Source organism: Moschus berezovskii, chromosome 2, assembly GCF_049115385.1.
Source record: "Moschus berezovskii isolate FMDL1 chromosome 2, NW_MosBer_1.0, whole genome shotgun sequence".
Taxonomy (NCBI): Eukaryota; Metazoa; Chordata; class Mammalia; order Artiodactyla; family Moschidae; genus Moschus; species Moschus berezovskii.
Genome location: NC_142461.1, coordinates 8,539,106 through 8,564,376, shown reverse-complemented (window position 1 = coordinate 8,564,376; position 25,271 = coordinate 8,539,106). Strand labels below are relative to the sequence as shown.

The window sequence follows — 25,271 nt, the reverse complement described above, 5'->3', positions numbered from 1 at the left end:
AGATCCTCAAGTGGGATGTAATACTGTATTAACTAAAAATGTGCTATCCAGTATTTACATGCACGTACCATTAAGACAGCCACTAGCCCCATGTGTGCTTTTTACTACTTTGGAAGTTGGCTAGAATGACTGAGGAACTGAATTTTTTTCCTTTGTGTATTTTATTGAAATACAATTGAGTTAATGTTTCAGGTGCACAGCAAATTGATTGAGTTGTATGTATACACATATATTATTTTTGAAGTTATTTTCCATTGTAGGTGGTTATATTGACTATAGTTCCCTGTGCTATACAGTGAGCCTAAAATTCCAGGATGATGCTGATACACATCTGGATATTAAAAAGGGATTATAGGTTTTTCTAGTAAATGGAGTTTTGGTAATACAATGTGTTAGGGAGTAATAGTTACATAATCACTGTAGTAAAAGGTGTTTATCAGTTTCACAATCAATAGCCAGACAAAAAGTAAAAGATCATTACAATTGTAAGCCATAATGGGAACATGATTAACAATATAAAATAATTACATACAGTTTGAGGGAGTCAAAGTGTAGTGATAAGTGAAAGTGCATACATGTATTTTCATCCATCCAGCCAGTATGGTTGGTTGATGTGTTTAATCCATTTACATTTAAGGTAATTATTGATATTTTGATCCAATTACCAATTTCTTAATTTTTGGGGGTTTATTTCATGCTCAAAATTCTCCAAGCCAGTCTTCAGCAGTATGTAAACCGTGAACTCCCAGATGTTCAAGCAGATTTTACAAAAGGCAGAAGCACCAGAGATCAAATTGCCAACATCCGCTGGATCATGGAGAAAGCAAGAGAGTTTCAGAAAAACATCTATTTCTGCTTCATTGACTATGCCAAAGCCTTTGACTGTGTGGATCATAATAAACTGTGGAACATTCTGAAAGAGATGGGAATCCCAGACCACCTGACCTGCCTCTTGAGAAACCTGTATGCAGGTCAGGAAGCAACAGTTAGAACTGGACATGGAACAACAGACTGGTTCCAAATAGGAAAAGGTGTACGTCAAGGTTGTATATTGTCATATGCAGAGTACATCATGAGGAACGCTGGGCTGGAAGAAGCACAAGCTGGAATCAAGATTGCTGGGAGAAATATCAATAACCTCAGATATGCAGATGACACCACCCTTATGGCAGAAAGTGAAGAGGAACTCAAAAGCCTCTTGATGAAAGTGAAAGAGGAGAGTGAAAAGGTTGGCTTGAAGCTCAACATTCAGAAAACAAAGATCATGGCATCTGGTCCCATTACTTCATGGGAAATAGATGGAAAAACAGTGGAAACAGTGTCAGACTTTATTTTTTTGGGCTCCAAAATCACTGCAGATGCTGATTGCAGCCATGAAATTACACTTGCTCCTTGGAAGGAAAGTTATGACCAACCTTGATAGTATATTAAAAAGCAGAGACATTACTTTGCCAACCAAGGTCCGTCTAGTCAAGGCAATGGTTTTTCCCATGGTCATGTATGGATGTGAGAGTTGGACTGTGAAGAAGGCTGATCGCCGAAGAATCGATGCTTTTGAACTGTGGTGTTGGAGAAGACTCTTGAGAGTCCCTTATACTGCAAGGAGATCCAACCAGTCCATTCTAAAGGAGATCAATCCTGGATGTTCATTGGAGGGACTGATGCTAAAGGTGAAACTGCAATACTTTGGCCACCTCATGCGACGAGTTGACTCACTGGAAAAGACTCTGATGCTGGGAAAGGTTGGGGGCGGGAGGAGAAGGGGAAGACCGAGAATGAGATGGCTGGATGGCATCACCGACTCTGTGGGCATGAGTTTGAGTGTACTCCGGGGATTGGTGATGGACAGGGAGGCCTGGCGTGCTGTGATTCATGGGGTCGCGGAGAGTCGGACACGACTGAGCGACTGAACTGACTGAACTGATTTTCTGTAAGTCTTTTCTTGTTTGTTTCCTGCCTAGAGAAGTTCCTTTAGCATTTGTTATAAAGCTGGTTTAGTGGTTCTGAATTCTCTTTTAACTTCTGCTTGTCTGGAAAGCTGCTCCATCAAATCTGAATGAGAGTCTTGCCAGGTAGAAGTATTCTTGGTTGTAGGTCCTACCGTTTCATCACTGATAAATATGTCTTGCCATTCCCTTTTGGCTGATAACCTGATGGGGGTTCTCTAGTATGTTATTTGTTGTTTCCCCTTGTTTTTAATATTTTATCTCTGTCATTCAGTCTTGTCCATTTGATTACCATGTCTTGCTGTTGGTGTGCTCCTCCTCGGGTTTTTCCTGCCTGGGACTCTATGCTTCCTGGACTTGGTTGATTACCCTTTCCCTTGTTCGGGAAGTTTTCAGTTACTATATTTTTTCAGGTACTTTCTCTCCTTCTGGGACCCCTGTAATGCAAATGTTCGTGCATTTATTGTCCCAGAGGTCTCTTAGGCTGTCTTCATTCTTTTTCATTCTTTTTTTCTATATTCTGTTCTGTGGCAGTGATTTCCACCATTCTGTCCTCCAGGTCATTTATCCTTTCTTCTGCCTCATTATTCTATTGATTCCTTCTAGTATATTATTCATCTATTTGTTCTTTAATTCTTTTTGGTCCTTGGTAAATGTTTTTTGCATCTTTTCCATTGTTTTCTTGAGATCCTGGGTCATCTTCAGTGTCATTATTCTTAATTTTTTTTTTTTTTGGAAGATTGCCTGGATATCCACTTTGTTTAGAGGTTTTTCTGGGGTTTTATCTTGTCCCTTCCTCTGGGATATAACTTTGTGCTTTTTCATGCTGATTAGCTTTCAATAATGTGGTTTTTGTTCTAGCTCTTGTGAAACTGTGGTTCTTCTTGCTTCTGTCTGCCCGCCGGAGGTGGCTAAGAGGCTTGAGTAAGCTTCCTGATGAGAGGGACTGGCGTGGGAAAAAATGGTCTTATTGTGGTGGGCAGGGCCTTCTCGCTCAGTAAAGCTTTGATACAGTTCTTGGCTGATGGGTGGGGTTGGACTTCCTCCCTGTTAGGGCTCTTTGGGTTAATGGCGACCTCCAAGAGGGTTTCTGCCAAGGGGTAACTTCCTGGACTGCTGCTGCCAGTGGCCCTGTTCCTGTGGTGAGCCCCTGCTGACTCACACCTCTGCAGGACACGCTGCCAGTACTTGAGAGGTAGCTCCGGCTCAGCTCTCCTTTTGGGCCACTGCTCCTTTTCTCTGGGTCTTGGTGCATGCAGCATTTTGTTTGTGTCCTCCAAGGTTGCAGTCTCTTTCCCCAGTCCTGTGGAAATCCGATAATCAAATCCCGCTGGCCTTCAAGGCCAGATCTCCTGGGGATTCCCAGTCCCTTTGTCGGATCCCCAGCCTGGAAAGTCTCAGGTGTGGTCCAGAACCTTTACAACAGTGGGAGAACTAATTCAGTATTACTGTTCTCCAGTTTGTGGGTCACCCACCTGACAGGTATGGAATTTATCATGATTGCGCCCCTCCTACTGTCTTGCTGTGGCTTCTTTGTCTTTGATGTGGGGTATCTTTTTGGTCGGTTCCAGCATCCTCCTGTCAATGGTTGGTCAACAGCTAGTTGTGATTTTGATGCTCTTGCAGAAAGAGATGAGCGTATATCCTAGTCTGCCATCTTGAACCGGAAGCTTAGAACTGAATTTTAAGTAACCATTTACTGGAAGTGCAGATAATAAATACTTCTGTGTAGAATATCGTATTGGATAAGAGCTGCTCTTAAATTTGACCCTATTAAAAATGTAAATGTGCAAAGACTTGGGTATATATGTCCCTGGACATCAAATTTGTTACTATCTTTTAGGTAGTCTTGGTCACATTCTCATCCTTTAAGCCAGCAGCACTTGATATGAACAAGGAATTTCCTGGGAGAAAGGGTTTTTCTGGTTTCTTTTCCACTTAGTTTAACAGTGGTTATTGGGAGGGTAATTTGCTTCTAATCCGTGAGAGTTTAAATAGTAGGTTCATTTTTATTCTAAGGAGACCTGAGAATATCGATAAGACTGGCCTAGTTACATCAAAGTATAAGAAAACAGGATTGGTTTTAGGGTTTGTAATTTTTTGAAAATGTGGATAACATGAACACCCAGTTAGTATAATTTGTTGGTATATCCTTAGCAAGGTTACAGCTCTCCAAGGTATTCTTTCTAAGGGAGATTTTTGCAATAAGCTGATGACAACGCTGAGATGATTTTCACCTTCACTTAGCTGGTTATAGAAAAGCACCTGCTTTGATTGTGATTTGTGTTCAAATACAGCCTTTAATAGCTAAGTATACAAGTCATGTAACCTCTTTAACCAATCCTATATAACAGGTTAGCCAAATCTGTTGCTATGGATGTGTACCACTTCTGAGTTTCCCTTCTGCAGTGATCTTGCCTTTCAGTCTTGTTCAGTCGTTTAGTCTTGTCCGACTTTTTGTGACCCCCATGGGCTGCAGCATGCCAGGTTTCCCGGTCCTTCACCATCTCCCAGAACTTGCTCAAACTCATGCTCATTGAGTCAGTGATGTCATCCAACCATCTCGTCCTCTGTTGTCCCCTTCTACCTTCAATCTTTCACAGCATTAGGGTCTTTTCCAATGAGTCAGTTCTTCACATCAAGTGGCCAGTATTGGAGCCTCAGAATCAGTGCTTCCAATGAATATTCAGAATTGATTTCCTTTAGGATTGACTGGTTTGATTTTGCAGTCCAAGGGACTCTCAAGAGTCCTCTCCATCACTGCAGTTCAAAAGCATCAGTTCTTCAGTGGTGAGCCTTTATGGTCCAACTCCCACATCCATACATGACTACTGAAAAAATCATAGCTTTGACTAGATGGACCTTTGTTGGCAAAGTAATGTCTCTGCTTTTTAATATGCTGTCTAGGTTGGTCACAACTTTTCTTCCAAGGAGCAAGTGTCTTAATTTCATGGCTGCAGTCACCATCTGCAGTGATTTTGGAGCCCAAGAAAATAAAGTCTGTCACTGTTTCCATTGTTTCCCCACCTGTTTGCCATGAAGTGATGGGACTGGGTGCCATGATCTTGTGCTGTGCTTAGTTGCTTCAGTCATGTCTTACTCTTTGCGACCTATGGACTGTAGCCCACCAGGCCTTTCTGTCCATGGGATTATTCAGGCAAGAATACTGGAGTGGGTTGCCATGCCCTCCTTCAGGGGATCTTCTCAACCCGTGATCTTAGGTTTTTGAATGTTGAGTTTTAAGCCAGCATTTTCACTCTTTCACCTTCATCTAGAGGCTCTTTAGTTCCTCTTTGCTGCCTTAAAGATGGTGTCATTTGCATATCTGAGGTTACTGACATTTCTCCTGGCAATCTTGATTCCAACTTGTGCTTCATCCACCCTGGCATTTCACATGATGTACTATGCATATAAGTTAAATAGGGCAACAGTATACAGCCTTGATGTAGTACTTTGCCAATTTTCAATCAGTCCTTTGTTCCATGCTAGATTCTAACTGTTGCTTCTTGACCTGCATACAGATTTCTCAGGAGGCAGGTAAGGTGGGAATACCATGGAATGGTATTGCCATCTCTTTAAGTATTTTCCACAGTTTGCTGTGATCCACACAGTCAAAGTCTTGGGCGTAGCCAATGAAAGAGAAACAGACCTTTGGAATTTTGCTGCTTCTATGATCCATTGGATGTTGGCTGTTTGATCTCTGGTTTCTCTGCCTTTTCTAAATCCAGCTTGAACATCTCCAAGTTCATGGTTCATGTACTGATGAAGCCTAGCACGGAGAATTCTAAGCGTTACTTTGCTAGCATGTGAAATGAGTGCAGTTGTGTGGTAGTTTGAACAATCTTTGGCATTGCCTTTCTTTGGGTTTGGAATGAAAACTTACCTTTTCCAGTCCTGTGGCCACCGTTGAGTTTTCCAAATTTGCTGGCATATTGAGTACAGCACTTTTAACAGCATTTTTCGGGACCTGAAATAGCTCAGCTGGAATTCCATCAGCTCCACTAGCTTTGTTCGTAGTGATGCTTCTTAAGGCCCACTTGACTTCTCATTCCAGGATGTCTGATCACACCATCGTGGTTATCTGGGTCATGAAGATCTTTTTTGTATAGTTCTGTGTATTCTGTGTATTGTTCACTTAGGAAGGCTTTCTTACCTCTCCTTGCTATTCTTTGGAATTCTGCATGTAGATGGGTATATTTTTCCTTTTCTCCTTTGACTTTAGCTTCTCTTCTTTTCTCAGCTATTTTTAAGGCCTCCTAAGACAACCATTTTGCCTTTTTTTCATTTCTTGGGGATGGTTTTGATCACCACCACCTGTACAATTTTATGAACCTCCGTCCATAGTTCTTCAGGCACTCTATCAGATCTAATTTGTTAAATCTATTTGTCACTTCCACTATCTAATGTAAGAGATTTGATTTAGGTCATACCTGGATGGTCTAGTGGTTTTCCCTACTTTCTTCAATTTAAGTCTGAATTTTGCAATAAGGAGTTCATGATCTGAGCCACAGTCAGCTGCTGGTCTTGTTTGTGCTGACTGTACAGAGTCTTTTCATGTTCGACTGCAAAGAATATAATCAAGCTGATTTCAGTATCGACCATCTGGTGATGTCCATGTGTAGAGTAGTCTCTTGTGTTGTTGGAAGAGTGTGTTTGCTATGACCAGTGTGTTCTCTTGGCAAAACTCTGTTAGCCTTTGCCCTGCTTCATTTTGTACTCCAAGGCCAGACTTGCCTGCTACTCCAGGTAGCTCTTGACTTCCTACTTTTGCCTTCTGGTTCCCTATGATGAAAAGAACATCTTTTTGTTTGTGTTAGTTCTAGAAGGTCTTGTAGGTCTTCATAGAACTGTTCAGCTTCTTTGGCATTAGTGGTTGGGCCATAGACTTGGGTTACTGTGATATTGAATAGTTCGCTTTAGAAACAAACAGAGATCATTCTGTTGTTTTTGAGATTGCACCCAAGTACTGCATTTTGGACTCTTGTTGACTTTGAGGGCTACTCCATTTCTTTTAAGTGATTTTTGCCCACAGTAGTAGATACAATGATCATCTGAATTAAATTCGCCCACTCCAGTCCATTTTAGTTCACTGATTGCTGAAATGTCGATGTTCACTCTTGCCATTTCCTGTTTGACCGCTTCCAGTTTACCTTGATTCATGGACCTAACATTCTAGGTTCCTATGCAATGTTGTTCTTTACAGCATCAGACTTGACTTCCACCACCAGACCCATCCATAATTGGGCATTGTTTTCGCTTTGGCTCAGCCTCTTCATTCCTCCTGGAGCTATTTCTCTGCTCTTCTACAGTAGCATATTGGGCACTTATGGACCTGGGGAGTTCATCTTTCAGTGTGATATCTTTTTGCCTTTTCATACTGTTCATGGGGTTCTCAAAGCAAGAATACTGAAGTGGTTTGCCATTCCCTTCTCCAGTGGACCACATTTAGACAGAACTCGCCACCATGACCCAAATATCTTGTCTTATTTTCTTTTTACTATCTGGTATGCTGGAAAGGTTGGGGGTGGGAGGAGAAGGGGACGACAGAGAATGAGATGGCTGGATGGCATCACTGACTCTGTGGACATGAGTTTGAGTGGGCTCCAGGAGTTGGTGACAGACAGGGAGGCCTGGTGTGCTGTGATTCATGGGGTCACGGAGAGTTGGACACGACTGAGCGACTGAACTGAACTGAATGCTGAAAAGAGGACTTTCCTGGTGGCTCAGATAATTAAGAATTTGGCTGTAATTCAGGAGACCTGGGTTGGATCCCTGGGTAGGGAAGATCCCCTGGAGAAGGCTAGCCACTCCAGTATTCTTGCCTGGAGAATTCTATGGACAGAAAAGCCTGGCGGGCTACAGTCCATGGGGTCACAAAGAGTTACACACTGCTGAGCGACTAATACTCCTAACTCCTAATGCTGAAAAGAATATACTTTCTCCATTTTTTCATAATCACCCCATGAAGTCCTGTCAGTCTTTAAGTTGACCTTGTTTGGGTGTGGCCATGACTACTGTGTTCAGTCTCTTCTAAGCTGGAGAAGGAAATGGTAACCCACTCCAGTATTCTTGCCTGGAGAATCCCATGGACGGAGAAGCCTGTTGGGCTACAGTCCACGGGGTCGCAAAGAGTCGGACACGACTGAGCGACGGAACGGAAGCTTTATAACAAAAGATAACTGCATATTCCCAGACTGTCATTATGTAAGTGGGATGCAGTTGCCTAGGTGTGATAAACCATGTCATCATAAACTGTGAACAAATAGCAAGCAGGTGCTGACAGTGAGAAATTGTACCAAGAGACTAGATTCAGTGCTGTCCAATATAAAGGAAAGCCTCACCTCAATGAAAAAGATTAAAGAGGTCAATTCATTTTTTATCCCAGTATATTTAAAAATGTTTCAACATTTAATGTAAAAAGAGGTGATATCCTACCTTTTTTTGGTAAGGTGGTGTGATTCAATGTGTATTTTACACTTAAAGTACACCTCAGTTGGCCCTAGCCACATTTCAGCTGGTAGCTAGTCACATATGGTAGATGGCTACTGTGCTTATGAAAAAAAAGCACAGCCCTAGATGTTAGGTTCAGGTCTGTAATACTGTTGTTTAGTCACTAAGTCATGTCCAAGCCACCAGGCTCCATTGTCCATGGGATTTCCCAGGCAAGAATACTGGAGTAGGTTGCCGTTTCCATCTCCAGGGGATCTTCCCAACCCAGAAATGGAACCCACGTCTCCTGCATTGCATTGGCAGGTGGGTTCTTGACCTCTGAGCCACCAGGAAAGCCCTTCGGTCTGTAATACTTTGAGAAGGCAATGGCAAGCCACTCCAGTACTCTTGCCTAGAAAATCCCATGGATGGAGGAGCCTGGTAGGCTGCAGTCCGTGGGGTCGCTAAGGGTTGGAGACGACTGAGCAACTTCACTTTCACTTTTCACTTTCATACATTGGAGAAGGAAATGGCAACCCACTCCAGTGTTCTTGCCTGGAGAATCCCAGGGATGGGGGAGCCTGGTGGGCTTCCGTCTATGGGGTCACACAGAGTTGGACACGACTGAAGTGACTTAGCAGCAGCAGCAGAGAAGTCATGCTTACTGAACTAACTACAGCATGCTGTCCTTTGGTTTTCTTTGCTGAAACATCAAGCTTACCAAGTAAAATAAAACTTGTTCTTATGAGGGCTCACTTTTCACTATTTCGTTATGGAGACCTTTCTCAAATTTTTCTGTCATTCAGGCAGATTGCTATACATTTGTCTTTGACCTCTTCTATTGTCTACAGTGGCTCTTTGTTCTTTGCCCACTGTTGGATTCTATCCTTGGCCTACTCCTTTAACCTCTGTTGCCAGTTTCCTCCATTCTGCCTTTAACTATCATCTACTAACTGAGGATTAGCAATTTTCTGAACTCCAGTTTGCAATGCTTGCCTCAGTGCTTCAAAATGAACCTTTCCTATACCGAGCTTATTACAGTACTGCCTGTTTGAATTAGTGGCTTTCACCATGCACCCAGTCGCCTTCAAAGATCATGCTGCTAAGTTGCTTCAGTCGTGTCCAACTCTGTGCGACCCCATAGACGGCAGCCCACTAGGCTCCCCCATCCCTGGGATTCTCCAGGCAAGAACACTGGAGTGGGTTGCCATTTCCTTCTCCAATGCATGAAAGTGAAAAGGGAAAGTGAAGTCGTCAGACTCTTAGCAACCCCATGGACTGCAGCCTATCAGACTCCACCATCCATGGGATTTTCCAGGCAAGAGTACTGGAGTGGGTTGCCATTGCCTTCTCCATCAAAGATCATACTGACATCTGATTTTTGGTTGGCTCTTGGGAGTGCTTTTCTCCTCTGTAGAAATCTATTTGTCTTTTAAACCCAGGTCAGTATCATGTCTATGAAACCTATTAATTTTTCCCTCAGCTCCTTTTCCCTTAGTTGAAATGTATTAAATGTTTCTTTGAAAATACTGGAGAAAAAAAAAACTGTCATTTCATTACTCTTGATAAGATTGGGCTGCCTGGCTGTGCATTTGTGTCATATTAAGTTAAAAAATTAGTCTAAGTAAAATTACCACTTCTGTTCCCATTCTCCAGAGGCAATCACTGTAAATAGTATGATATACATCCTGGATTTTTTATGTCCGGACAAACCCCTCTTTATATAGATAAGAGCATCTCATCAGTGTAGATCTATCTCATTCTTTAATTGTATGAATGTACCAGTGTTACAATTTCCCTATTCACAGTACAGTACACTGAATATACCTTTATTAACAGCACTTATATGGCCATCTGTATAGGCCCATCATTCAGTTCAGTTCAGTTCGGTTGCTCAGTCGTGTCCGACTCTTTGTGACCCCATGAATCACAGCACGCCAGGCCTCCCTGTCCATCACCAACTCCTGGACTTCACTCAAACTCATGTCCATCGAGTCGGTGATGCCATCCAGCCATCTCATTCTCTGTCGTCCCCGTCTCCTCCCACCCCCAATTCTTCCTAGCATCAGACTCTTTTCCAGTGAGTCAACTCGACACATGAGGTGGCCAAAGTATTGCAGTTTCAGCTTTAGCATCAGTCCTTCCAATGAACACCCAAGACTGATCTCCTTTAGAATGGACTGGTTGGATCTCCTTGCAGTCCAAGGGACTCTCAAGAGTCTTCTCCAGCACCACAGTTCAAAAGCATCAATTCTTCGGCGCTCAGCTTTCTTCACAGTCCAACTCTCACATCCATACATGACCACGGGAAAAACCATAGCCTTGACTAGACGGACCTTTGTTGGCAAAGTAATGTCTCTGCTTTTTAATATGCTATCTAGGCTGGTCATAACTTTCCTTCCAAGGAGTAAGCGTCTTTTAATTTCCTGGCTGCAATCTGCATCCACAGTGATTTTGGAGCCCAAAAAAACAAAGTCTGACACTGCTTCCACTGTTTCCCCATCTATTTCCCATGAAGTGATGGTACCAGATGCCATGATCTTTGTTTTCTGAATGTTGAGCTTCAAGCCACCTGATGCGAAGAGCTGACTCATTGGGAAAGACCCTGATGCTGGGAAAGATTGAAGGTGGGAGGAGAAGGGGATGACAGAGGATGAGATGGTTGGATGGCATCATCGACTCAATGGACATGAGTTCGGGTAAACTCCAGGCATTGGTGATGGACAGGGAGGCCTGGCATGCTACAGTCCATGGGGTCACAAAGAGTCGGACATGACTGAGCGACTGAACTGAACTGATGTTGTAAAGAATAATATTGCATAGGAACCTGTAATGTTAGGTCCATGAATTATGGTAAACTGGAAGTGGTCAAACAGGAGATGGCAAGAGTGAACATCGACATTTTAGGAATCAGTGAACTAAAATGCACTGGAACAGCGAATTTAATTCAGATGACTATTGTATCTACTATTGTGGGCAAGAATCCCTTAGAAGAAATGGAGTAGACCTCATAGTCAACAAGAGTCCGAAATGCAGTACTTGAGTGCAATCTCAAAAATGACAGAATGATTTCTGTTTGTTTCCTAAACTAACCATTCAGTATCACAGTAATCCAAGTCTATGCCCAATCAGTAATGCCAAAGAAGCTGAACGATTCTATGAAGACCAAAAGACCTTCTAGAACTAACACCAAGAAAAGACGTCCTTTTCATCATCAGGGATTCCCTGACAGTTCAGTTGGTAAAGAATTAGACTTGAGTTTGATTCCTGGGTCATGAAGATCCACTGGAGAAGGGATAGGCTACCCACTCCAGTATTCTTGGGCTTCCCTGTGGCTCAGCTCGTAAAGAATCTGCCTGCAAAGAGGGAGACCTGGGTTTGATCCCTGGGTTGGGAAGATCCCCTGGAGAATGGAAAGGCTACCCACCCCAGTATTCTGGCCTAGAGAATTCCATGGCCTCCATAGTCCATTGGGTTGCAAAGAGTTGGTCACGACTGAGGGACTTCCAACTTCATTTCACTTCAGCTCTCCCCACCTCAGGGAGCCAGGAAGTGTACCTGTTACTTGTTTCCACTTCCCCCTTATGCATCAAGATTTCCAATAATGCTTTGGTTGAATTCATCTGGCCTGTTACCAATTTCTATTGATTAAAAGAGTCCAAGAACCCTTCCTGGTCTGTAATATTACCGGCCATATAGTAATTCATGTTTCTTCAAAGGCTCACCAATAGTGTGTCATTGAACTATGAGATTTTTGTCACAGGTTCATCTCTAAAATAAAAACAATCCACTGAGATTCTGATTAAATAACATTTATACTTTTTGGAGATACTCCTTAGTGATAATACATGTTTCTTTTTTCTTCCAACCAGAAAATCCTTATTCACTTATTGAAATTTTTTAAAGTTAAAACTATTTTGCAGTTTTCCTCATGTTACCGTTTAAGTCTTATACAGTATCACTCTTTTAGGGGACTACTTTTTCATTTCCACATCCAATTAATGGTTGAAGTAAAGAAAAAAATTATTTTCATGCACCCCTCTTGTATCCAGCACCTTACTGAATTATATTAACTTTTTGGCACTATTACTAATTCTGGCGCAGTTTCACCGTTAAGCACGTTGGAACGAACAGGATGGGATGCGCCCTGCTCTCCTGCATGGGGCGGCGGCGGGAGGAGACGGGGACGACAGAGGATGAGATGGCTGGATGGCATCACGGACTCGATGGACATGAGTTTGAGTGAACTCCGGGAGTTGGTGATGGAAAGGGAGGCCTGGCGTGCTGTGATTCATGGGGTCGCAAAGAGTCGGACACGACTGAGCGACTGAACTGAACTGGGGAGAAAAAAATTAAACAGACTTGAAAAATCTCTTGTATACAATGAAGAGAATGAAAATGGTGCCATACGACAGTACTAAGGGTCTATGAGAGACAAGGTAGTCAGCGGAACACCTGCCTTGGAGGAGGTGACACAGTCTAAGCGCTGAAGGGAAAACACTTTCTGCCTGAGGGCGAGGTACACAGTTGAGGTAACATTCCACAAGGCTCCTTGCTTGGCTATGCTCCCCGACCCGCCGGCTACCGAAACCCTCCCGCCCCGCCTCGCCCCGCCCCCGGGCCCGCCCCCGGGCCCGCCCCCGGGCCCGCCCCCGGGCCCGCCCCCGGGCCCGCCCCCGCCTCTACGGCCTTTTGCAGCTGCGCAATACTCTGCCCAATTGGGAATGGCTCACTACCAAAGCGGGCAGGGATTGGCCCTAAATTCCTGAGGCTGCCGGAAGAGGCGGGGTTTATGGTAGGCTATTATTATGTATTGACGCGGCAGTCCAAAGGTCGGCGGAAGTGCTCGGTGTTGTTTCCGGAAGTGGGCAAGGAAAGCTTGAGATGGCGGCTGCGACCCTTGCGGAGCAGGTACGTGCCGCTGGTTCTACCCAGGGTTCTTAGTTGGGGAGGGTTCTGAGGGCAGCAGGGGCGAGAAGTGGAGGAAGTGCTTGTGTGCCGGGTCAGGAAGGCGCAGATAATGTGGGGCTTGGATCGGCGATGAGCGCCTGGCCCGGCCCGCGGGGACTCACCTGGGCTGACCGGGAGAGCCGAACCGGCCCTTACTTCAGCCTCTCCTCCGCCATATAGGTGCCGGTGGGTGGAGCGGAGGAGCAGCAGCCTCCCACAGGAGCCGAGGAGCTGGCCGCCCAGAAGCGCGAACAGAGACTGCGCAAGTTCCGGGAGCTGCACCTGAAGCGGGTGAGTTGTCCCGGAGGCCACCTGACACTTGTCACCTGGCCAGGCCCGTGCACGTTTGTGGAGGGAAGAGGAAGGCGCATCTGTGCGTGTGACACATCGGCAGAGCTGGGTGAAGTTCTGTCCCAGTGGTTCTCAACTTGGCAGGACATTGGAGTCACTTTTTGAAACGGGCATACTTTCTCCAAACCTTTTTTCGAGTTTGGCGGGGGGGGGGGTCTCTCACTAACAGCCTCTCTGCAGTATGACCCCAGTAGACTCTTCCAAACAGAGGGAACGCATGCAAAGGAAAGGAATTCATGTCAGGGGTAAGAGTCCAGCAAACAGCTGGCTGCAGTTGGAGCCAAGAAGCAAAAAAGCAGTTCTTGACTGTTTCAACTTAGAGGGTCTTGACTGAGAGCTTGGCCATGGTTTCACAAAATCCTCACCCACACTGACTACCACAGTGTGACAAAAACAAAGCTGTACAAACCACAGAAATGACCACACAGCACCGTCTTCTGCTAAGACCAGTGACAAATACGGCCCTAGCCTCACTCCCTTACTCCTGCCTCCTGTATGGAAACTTAAGTACGTTCATAAAAACAATCAGAGTATGCCCTGACTTTCTGACCCTACCTAAGCCAGAGCTTCCTTGAACCTTTCCCTGCAGTCACCTGATAAGACTCAGATTCCATAGGTAGCTCCTCCTAACACCTTTTCACTGAAATGTCTCCAGTTCCCCGTGGTTTGCTGTTTGCTTCAGCGTAGCACCTTCAGCTTTGACCACACATGTGTTCTTGGTGTCTGGATGGCAGGAATGACAGGTTGAGAGAAGTCTGTTTCTTTCCCAGAAAAATTTGATACAGAATCAAACACACTTATATATTTACTTGGAGGGACTGTGTAAAGAACATGGGGTTGGAAATTAAGACGCATCTTCCTGGACTAACTGCCTCCAGCATGTGACCCAACAAACATCTAACTTAAGTTGTCCCTGAGATAGTATACTTGTTTTGGTTTATGCAGTTAAATTTATTTTAAAACAGACTCTTCATACAGTAATTTAAATGGGGAGTGCCTTTCATTTGCCATAATGTAAACTGCTGAAATATCTAAAGAGCAGGAGTACTTGGGAAAGGTTAGAGATACTATGATAGGTATTAAAGGGCAAGCCTCAAATTGAGGCTTCTTCCTTGAATTAGTCAGGATTTAAAGGGAATTGAAAGTAGAATATTTTTTTTCATAATGTGAGACATTAACCCCCAGGCATCTGGAATAGCACTCCAGTACAGCTCAGCACATTTTTTGACTGTATACAAATGTAAGACCTTGCTTAAAATCCTTTGATGGTCCTCTTGCTTTTAGGATAAATGGAGTCCTTTGTTAATGTGTCTACTTCGCCTTCCTTAAAGTGGGAAAAATTTGTTCGGATTTATTTTTATGTTTCAGCCAACAACCTTTTTGTGTTTATGGTTTTAGAATGAAGCTCGTAAATTAAATCACCAGGAAGTTGTTGAAGAAGATAAAAGACTTAAGTTACCTGCAAATTGGGAAGCCAAAAAAGCTCGTTTGGAATGGGAACTACAGGAAGAAGAAAAGAAAAAGGTTAGGAACTGCTCTGTTGTCTTCATAAGTGATCTGTTCTGTTGTATTGAGATAGTAAAAAAAGCTCTTTATCAGCTGCACCACTTTGGGCAAGTAATTTAATCTCCCTGTGATTGTGTTTTCTCATCTGTAAAATGGGATCTGTAATAATTACTTGAGTTAATTATGAATTAAATGAGTCAGTGCATTTGGAACATTTAAGAGAGGGTCTGACACTGGATAAATGTTGAATAATTATTATTTTTTAGATTGATATACTCACTTCTTATATACAATAGCAGATAACCAAATTTCTCCTTCACATAGTAATGGTTATTTTAAATGTATTGCTTGATATTCACTTAAAATAGAGCAAATAATTGCTTGTATCATAAGGGCAAGCATTAGCTTTTTTCCCTTTCTTTTTAGGAATGTGCAGCGAGGGGGGAAGACTATGAGAAAGTGAAGTTGCTAGAAATCAGTGCAGAAGATGCAGAAAGATGGGAGAGAAAAAAGAGGAGGAAAAACCCCGACCTGGGATTTTCAGGTAAGACTGAACTTTACTTTATTGAATAGGCCTCTGAGATAAGCATGCCTTCAGTGTTTCTGGTTTTAAGAAAGGATATGCCTCTTTGTGGAATATTCCATAATACACTTATATTCCTAAGAAAAATACAAATATATCATATATGGCAGAAGTGAACAACTTGAATCAGCTGGATTCCTTTATTCAGTGCTAATATTAAAGCCTGTTTGGTCAGAATCTTCAGGATACAGGCTATGCTAATAATTTTGATTTTTCTCTGAATAGTAATGATCAAATAAAGTAATATATCACTTCCAATTCTCATTTTATTTTTAGATTATGCTGCTGCCCAACTTCGCCAATATCATCGGCTGACCAAACAGATCAAACCAGACATGGAAACATATGAGAGACTGAGAGAAAAACAGTAAGTTGGCAGGATTAATGCAAGCCCTGTTTTCATCCTGAAGTGATACTGATGTGTTAAAACTTGTGTGTTTACATAAACATATATGCATAAGTACACACTGTAGTGCTCAGGCATGGATTATCAGTAGCTGGGTTTTTTTAGTTGTTGCTAGTATTTGGCTGTGCTGGGTCTTTGTTGCAGGGGGGCTTTCTCTAGTTACAGCAAGTGGGAGCTACTCTCCATTGAAGCGACTCTCCATTGAGGTGTGTGGGCTTCTCATTGTGGTGGCTGGCTCTCGGTGCACAGGCTTCATTAATTGCAACACTCAGGCTTTGTAGTTGCAGCACATGGGCCCTAGAGCATGTGGGCTTCAGTAGTTACGGGGCATGGGGTTAGTTGCTCCGTGGCATATGGAGTCTTCCCCGGACCAGAGATCACACCTGTGTCCCCTGCGTTGGCAGGTAGATTTTTAACTGCTGGACCACCAGAGCTCCAGTACTCTTGCCTAGAAAATCCCATGGATGGAGGAGCCTGGTAGGCTGCAGTCTGTGGAGTCGCTAAGGGTCAGACGCGACTGACTGGCCTCACTTTCACACATTGGAGAAGGAAATGGCAACCCACTCCAGTGTTCTTGCCTGGAGAATCCCAAGGACGGGGGAGCCTGGTGGGCTTCCGTCTATGGGGTCACACAGAGTCGGACACGACTGAAGTGACTTAGCAGCAGCAGCAGCAGGACCACCAGAGAAATGCTCATCAACGGTATGAGGATAGTTTCAGGTCTTGATGACCCTGTTTACTGCTCGTCCACAGCAGTTAAGCTGACCACATGGTTATCTTTCTAGCTGGGCATTCTGCAACTGGGTGTTGAGAGATTATCACAGTTACTCATATTTTGGGACATAGAATGCTTTAGTGCCAGGATAGGTGAACCGCTGTAAAGGACCAGAGAGTAAATATTTTAGGCTTATAGGCTGTCTGGGCTCTGTCACTACTACTCCACTCTGCCCTTGTGATGTGAAAGCAGCCGTAGAGTGGTCACAGACAAATGGGTGGGCTGTGTCCCAGTAAAACTGTTTCTATAAACAAGAGGCTGGAATTTGCTGGCCTGCTCTAGTGGAAAGAGAACCTGAGGCTGGAAGCAAGCCCTTTGACCTCTGACCCTTGGCTCTTTCATCTACAGAATGAAGGTGTTGAACTAGGTGATTTCTTAACTTTCATCCTTTATAATTCTGTATCCTCTTTCCTCTTGTTTTTTAAAAAAAGATGAGATAGGATCCCACAGTAAAGACATTTATGTATTTTGTCTCTCTTCATGAATGGTAGTTTAGTTTGAAAATGTGGAGCACTTGCAGTGTTACTCCAAGTCCATGTTGCTGTCTTTTCAGTGGAGAAGAGTTTTTCCCAACATCCAACAGTCTTCTTCATGGGACACATGTGCCTTCCACAGAGGAAATTGACAGGATGGTCATAGACCTGGAAAAACAGTGAGTACTCCATACAGCAGCCATTTCATTAAGTGTTTCCTGACAAAATGGACATAATGTGCTTAGAATGAATTAAGATAGATATTCTGCTCGCTCATTTCTGACCTTGCATCTCTAGTGGTATTGGGGACAGAGAGCAAGTATGAATTGAATCCATTTGATTTGGAGTGAAAATATAAAATATTGATGGAATTGAGTTATTATAATTGAAAATTATAAATAAAATTATTCTCTTTAAAGAAATTATTCTTATTTCTACTTTAACAACCATGGCACTCTTTGATTTAAAGAAGTATAAATGTTCTAATAAATTTACCTAAATATATTTGTGTTTTTTAATACCGATAGGGTTATTTTTCCTGATATTTATCAGGCAGAGCAAAATGAATTTAATTTATAGGAGCTCATACACTTCAGTATTAAGATTAGTGTCTAGTACATACTGTATACTCTGTTCATATTAGCTGTGGTTATTAATATAATTATTATATTTATTATAATTATTAATATAATTACTGTTATAATCATTTCTTTTACTTCATGTATCCAGTTTCTGGCCGTGTATCATTGTTCTTTGAGAAGCATTCTGAAGATTTGTTTGTATTTACTGAATTTCATGGTTCATACCCAGGGATGCGCTGTTAATTGGCAGTTTCAACTTCATCTTGATGAAAACTGGGTTCCCCCCACCCCAAAGTGTGCTAGTTTAAGTGTACTGATTTTTTTTTTTTGCTATGTTTTATTAATACCAAAAAGGAAAGCAGTTTTGAAATGTACTTTCTTCTCCCAGAATTGAAAAACGAGACAAATACAGCCGGAGACGCCCTTATAATGACGATGCAGATATTGACTACATTAATGAAAGGAATGCAAAATTCAACAAGAAGGCAGAAAGATTCTATGGGAAATATACGGCTGAAATTAAGCAGAATTTGGAAAGAGGAACAGCCGTCTAATCCCAGCAGGAACTGTTTAGAAGCTTGAGAATAGAGTGAAAATTTCTGCTAGCAAATTGAAGTTCTCTTCAGAGTTATACTGTTTGTGCCCTCCCACCCAGCGTTTAAAAATAAATGTTTTTTCTTAAATGTATACTTCATGTATATTTCCACATTTTTTGTGCTTGGATCTAAGATATATTTCTTGTAATGTACTTGTTTTGTAAAAATCTACTTTGTATAAATTCTGTTATTTTTCTATGTATTTTAAATGTGTGTGACTTGAATCTTTGAAGCATTTTGGGTTTAAGGAGTTCTGGTAGCATATGTAAATGCAGTCATTGTTACTTTGAGTATTTCAATGAATTTGATAAAATCTAGAACTGGACTCGGGAACCATGTGGGGTTGTAGACTCCATAGCTAAGGATGGTGAGGTGGAAGATGACAGTGGCTACTGGAGGGGGAGCAGGCTGTCTCCATAGAGGACTGCTTAGGACCAAGTTCAGGAAGTAGAACTGTCCTCCCATAAACAGTGACCAGGTATAGTTCCCTTTTGAAAAGGAGATATCTTGTGGAAGAGAATCCCTACAAAACATTTTATCATTTAAAACAACTGTTTGGTGACTTCCCTGGTGGTCCAGTGGTTAAGAGTCCGCCTTCCCAGGTTTAATCCCTGGTTGGGGAACTAAGATCCCACGTTCTCAGTCGCTTCAGTCGTGTCCGACTCTTTGAGACCCTATGGACTGTAGCCTGCGAGTCTCCTATGTCCATGGGATTTTCCAGGCGAAAACACTGGAGTGGGTTGCCATTTCCTTTTCCGAGATCCCACGTGCCATGGGGCAACTAAGCCCATGCCCTACAACTGGAGAAACCCACACGCCTCAGCAGACTTAGCATAGCCAATAAATAAAATGAATATTTTTATTTATACATTTATATTTATGCAAATATATACACACGTGCTTCCATTGCAAACATGGTCAAAATAATACAAGTCCTATAATAATTCAGTGCCTGTCTTTAATAATTTCCAACTTACGCCACTTTGTTTCATCTTCATTTCTATCTGCTTTCTATAACTCTCATGTTATTTTGAAGCAAATACTAAATGTATAATTTCATCTATAAATATTTCACTTAGGTATCTGAAAGATAAAGACTACAATGCTGTTATCACAATAATAGTCCTATTTTAATAAAACTAGAGTGAAAGATTGGTATAATTTTTTCTATGTGTTGATAAAAATGCTAAGTACCTAATTAGGACATTCCAAATTAAGAAAAACCTGAAACTCAAGAAAATTTCACAAAAACTTCAGCTTTAGTATTTATAATTAATAACCACTGAAGATTATTTCCTTTTAAAATTTATGTAGTACCTTCTGTTTCTGCTCTTATTTTATCTTCTAGCATTTAATCTATGTGCAGATAGGTCTGACCACAGCCTGGATGCTACCTCTGAAAATAAATATATATATTTTTCTTAATATGTATATTTTTTATTGAAGTATAGTTGACTTATAATGTTTCAGCTGCACAGCAAGATTATTGAGTTATAAACATTTTTTTGAAATTACTTTCCATTATAGGTTATTACAAGATACTATAATTCTTGTGCTAGACAGTAAACCTTTGTTGTGTGTTGCATATCTATTTTTTAAAATTAGAAATCTAGCATTCTATCCATACGAAGTCAAGTGGAATCAAAGTGCCATACATTTTTTAGGCAAAAATTGATAAATTTTTGAAAATACATATTGATACGTATACAAAAGCCTTGCTACTGTGCTTGAGGAAGGCTTGAGGAAAGAAAAAAAAGATGGAGAAATTGGAAAACTAAAATGAAATGATAGCACTGAATATGAAATAGAAGAAACTAAAAGATCATCATAGTCCAGTTGTTTTTAAACATGACTGCTCATTAGAAACACCTGGAGGTCTGGAGGAAAAAAAAATGATACCTGGGTATTTGTATTTTTCAAAAACAAATTTCAAGATAATTCTGATATGCACCTGGGTTTTTAAAAGTGGTTACAGGTTTTCCTATTAAATCATAGTTTTGGTGATAGTTCTGTTTTTCTGTTGACCAATCATAAAATGGTGTAAACAGTTAATAGCTCTATCATCACAATAGTGAAGAATTCCAGAAGAACATCTACCTCTTTCATCAACTATGCTAAAGCCTTTGACTGTGGGGATCATGACAAAGTGTGGAAAGCTCTTGAAGAGATGGGATTACCAGACCATCTCACCTGTCTCCTGAGAAACCCGTATGTGGATCAAGAAGCAACATTTAGAACTCTGTATGGAACACCTGATTGGTTCAAGATAGAGAAAGGAGCATGACAGGGCTGTCTGCTGTCACCCTGTTTGTTTAACCTGTACGCTGAGCACATCATGAGAAATGCCGGGCTGGATGAGTCACAAGCTGGAATCGAGATGGGGGAGAAACATCAACAATCTCAAAATATGTGATGATACCATTCTAATGGTAGAAAGTGAAGAGGAAGTAAAGAGTCTCTTGAGGGTGAAGCAGGAGAGTGAAAGAGCAGGCTTAAAACTCAGTATTAAAGAACTAAGATCATGGCATCTGGCCCCATTACTTCATGGCAAATAGAAGGGAAAAAGTTCAGAGTAGTGACAGATTTCTTCTTGGGCTCTAAGATCACTGTGGATGATGACTGCAGCCATGAACTCGGAAGACGATTGCTTCTTGGCAGGAAAGCGATGACAAACCTAGACAGTGTGTTGAAAAGCAGAGACATTACTTTGCCGACAAAGGTCTGCATAGTCAAGGCTGTGGTTTTCCCAGTGGTCACGTACGGTTGTGAGAGCTGGACTGTAAAGAAGGCAGAGCGCCAAAGAATTGATGCCTTTGAACTGTGGTGCTGGAGAAGACACCTGAAAGTCCCTTGGACAGCAAGATCAAACAGTCAATTTTAAGGGAAATCAACCCTGAATACTCATTGAAAGGACTGATGCTGAAACTCCAATATCTTGTTCATTTGATGTGAACAGCTGACCCATTGGAAAAGTCCCTGATGCTGGGAAAGATTGAGGGCAGAAGGCGAAGAGGGCGTCAGAGGATGATAAGGCTGGATGGCATCACTGATGCAATGAACGTGAACATGGGCAAACTTCGGGAGATGGTGAGGGACAGGGAGGCCTGGGATGCTGCAGTCCATGGGGTCACAAAGTGTCTGACACGACCGGGTGACTGAGCAGAAACAACATGTTGTCCCTTCATCTGGGACTCTGGGCCATAACTCTGCTTTTCCATCATCATGTAATATGGTTTTGCTTTAGCCGCTGTGGGACTGTGGTTCTTGCTTCTGTCTGCCCTCTGATGGAGGAGGCTAAGAGGCTTGAGTAAGCTTCCTGACGGGAGGGGCTGGTGATGGGAAAAACTGGGTCATGCTGTGGTGGGCAGGGCCTTGCCCAGTAACACTTTAATCCAATTATCTGCTGACGGGTGGGTTGCACTTCTGGTAGCTTTTTGTCCTGGGGTGACCCAGCCCTGGGGACTACACGCTCTATGGTCGGGTTAATGGCGACCTCCAAGAGGGTTTACGCCAAGACGGACCTTCCCAGCCTGAATCTGCCAGTGACCCCGCCCCTGGGTGAGCCCCTGCCCACCCACGCCTCCGCAGGAGACCCTCCAACACTCGCAGGTAGTTTGGTTCAGGCTTCTGTTGGGTCACTGCTCCTTTTCTCTGGATCTTAGTGCGTGCAAGGTTTGGATCGTGCCTTCCAAGTCTGGAGTCTCTGTTTCCCCCAGTCCTGTGGAAGTCCTGTAATCAAATCCCGCTGACCTGCAAGGCCAGATTCCCTGGGGATTCCCAGTCCCTTTGTCAGATCCCCAGGCTGGGAAGCCTGAGGTGTGGAGCAGAACCTTCAAAAGGTGGCGAACTTCTTTGGTATTATTGTTCTCCAGTTCGTGGGTCACCTAATTGGCCGGGATTTGATTTTACGGTGATTGTGCCCCTCCTGCTGAATTGCTGCTGCTTTGTCTTTGGATGTGGGGTATCTTTTTCTGGGGGTTCCAGCATCCTCCTGTCGATGGTTGTTCAACAGTTATGATTTTGGTTCTCTGGCAGGAGATGAGTGCACATCCTTTTACTCCACTATCTTGAACAGGAAGCTCCCGAAAATAAATATATTTCATTTCCCATTTCCACTACCTTAGTTCAGGTCTTTAATCCTGAGTATTGCAATAGCCTTAAACAAAAAACACATCAAAACACATTGTCAAATAGACTCTGGCAAGGTATTTACAAGAATATATGGGCCAGCAGGGTTTAGTCTAAGAATGTAAGAGCAGCTTGAAGGCCTGTTAATTGCCTGTCCAATATCAATTCTCTTCATAACCAACCAAACCCTGATTTTTCGGGTGAATTTGTGGTAAAATTTCCAGCTAAACGTTTGTTTCCCCAGACTGACCTGCTGTTCCAGGTTGTCAAAAGTTATTGTTCTGGCTAAGATGACACAATCTAATCTGAGAAATTTTTTGCTTTCCTCATAAGGGAGCCACTCCCTGCTTCCCTCTTCTTCCTGCTTGGATCATACATGAGAGGGCTGGAGTTGTAATAGCAGCCTTTTTGTGCCATGAAGTAACAAACATGAGGACAAACTTAATGTGCCGAGGAGAGTGGAGCTGGCATTCCTGTTGGCAACACTGAGCAGCTGCACCAGCCCTGGATGCCTGCCTCTCATCTTCCTGTTACCCGCTGCTGAAGAAACGTATGAACAATGCAGGGTTCGATTTCAGGACAAATGTGAAATATAAAAAAATCAGTAGTTTTTATCCACTCTAGAAATAAATACCTAGAAATAGAGTTGGGAGGAAATAGGTTACAATGGCAACAAAAATTAGTATATGTATATACATATATATTTATATATATTGGCCAAGCCTGTGGCATGTGGGATATTAGTTCCCCGACCAGGAGTGAATCCATGCCCCCTGAGCTGGGAACAAAGAGTCTTAACCATCGGACTACCAGGGAAGTCTCTAGAATATATTTGTTGTGGAGTCTGCTCCTGTGGGTGGGGTTGGACCAGCTGCTTGTGAGGGTTTCCTGGTTGGGGGAACTTGTGTCTGTGTTCTGGTGGATGGAGCTGGATCCTCTCTGGAGGGCAATGCAGTGTCCAGAGGTGAGTTTTGGGTGTCCATGGGGTTTCCAGGTGACACTAGTGGTAAAGAACCCACCTGCCAATGCAGGAGACATAAGAGATGCAGGTGCAATCCCTGGGTCGAGAGAATCCCCTGGAGAAGGGAATGGCAACCCACTCCAGTATTCTTGTCTGGAGAATCCCATGGACAGAGGAGCCTGGTGGGCTATGGGCCATAGGAGTGCACAGAGTCCGACACGACTGAGCGACTGAGCACACACGCACACGTAGAAAAGCTCGCTTCTTTTCAAACAAACAAAAAAGCTTATGTGAGACTTATGGCTTCGGGCAGCCTGTCTTTTAACATTCAGGGTTGTGTTCCTGTTGTGCTGGAGGATTAGCATGGAGTGTCTTGCACTGGAGCTTGCTGGCTCTTGGGTGGAGTTTGGTCTCAGTGTAGGTATAGATGTCCATCAGCAGATGAGTGGATAAGGAAGTGTGGTACATACACAATGGAATATTACTCAGATATAAGAAGGACTGTATCTGAGTCAGTTCTAATGAGGTGGATGAACCTGAAGCCTATTACACAGAGGGAAGTAAGTCAGAAAGAGACACATACTGTGTATTAATGCGTATATATACATGGGATTTAGAAAGGTGATACCGAGGATCCTACATACAGGGCAGCACAGGAAACTCAGATAGAAAGAGCAGACTCTGGACTCAGTGGGAGAAGGCGAGGGTGGGAGGGTTTGAGAGAACAGCATTGAAGCACGTTCGCTGCTGCTGCTGAGTCGCTTCAGTTGTGGCCAACTCTGTGCGACCCCATAGACGGCAGCCCACCAGGCTCCCCCGTCCCTGGGATTCTCCAGGCAAGAACACTGGAGTGGGTTGCCATTGTCTTCTCCAATGTGTGAAAATGAAAAGTGAAAGTGAAGTCGCTCAGTCGTGTCCCACTCTTAGCGACTCCACGGACTGCAGCCCACCAGACTCCTCCGTCCATGGGATTTCCCAGGCAAGAGTACTGAAGTGGGGTGCCATTGCCTTCTCCTTGAAACATGTATATTACCATATAAAAAAATAGATGACCAGTGCAAGTTTGATGCATGAAGCAGGGCACCCAGAGATGGTTCTCTGGGACAACCCAGAGGGATGGGGTGGGGAGGGAGGTTCAGAATTGGGGGGGGATACATGTATGCCTGTGGCTGATTCATGTTGATATATGGCAAAAGCCATCACAATATTGGAAAGTAATTATGCTCCAATCAAAATAAATTAATTGAAAAAAATAAAGACTGTATTTGTTGTTTAGTTGCTAAGTTGTGTCTGACTGTGGCAACCCCATGGACTGCAGCCTGCCAGGCTCTTCTGTCCATGGGATTTCCCAGGCAAGAATAGTGGAGTGGGTTGCCATTTCCTTCTCCAGAGGATCTTCCTGGCCCAGGAATCAAACCTGTGTCTCCTGCACTGGCAGGTGGATTCTTAAGACTCTGAGCCACTTAACACTCAGCCTGGGTTAAATGAGAAGGCACAGGACATGTGTGAAGAAAGTTAAAAAATCTAATTGAAAGAGTTAACATGAGACTTCAACTTTCAGTCAAGATGGAGGGATGGGAGATGGA

At 43.0% G+C, this 25,271-nt stretch overlaps 1 protein-coding gene across 1 annotated transcript; it reads left to right on the top strand.

The window, feature by feature from the left end:
• Nucleotides 1-13,199: 13,199 nt before the first annotated feature.
• SYF2 (SYF2 pre-mRNA splicing factor) lies at nt 13,200-18,798 on the top strand. The gene is made up of 7 exons (XM_055398449.2): nt 13,200-13,286; nt 13,506-13,616; nt 15,075-15,200; nt 15,609-15,726; nt 16,042-16,132; nt 17,500-17,598; nt 18,389-18,798. Exons 1-7 carry the CDS (start codon nt 13,260-13,262, stop codon nt 18,552-18,554), a joined length of 738 nt encoding a protein of 245 aa, XP_055254424.1. The 5' UTR covers nt 13,200-13,259; the 3' UTR covers nt 18,555-18,798.
• The last annotated feature ends 6,473 nt before the right edge of the window (nt 18,799-25,271 follow it).

Coding starts and splice junctions, on each gene's coding strand:
- SYF2 (XM_055398449.2), top strand. CDS start 13,260: ATGGCGGCTGCGACCCTTGCGGAGCAG. Junction 15,201..15,608: donor AGGAAGAAGAAAAGAAAAAG/GTTAGGAACTGC, acceptor CTTTCTTTTTAG/GAATGTGCAGCGAGGGGGGA. Junction 16,133..17,499: donor GAGAGACTGAGAGAAAAACA/GTAAGTTGGCAG, acceptor CTGTCTTTTCAG/TGGAGAAGAGTTTTTCCCAA.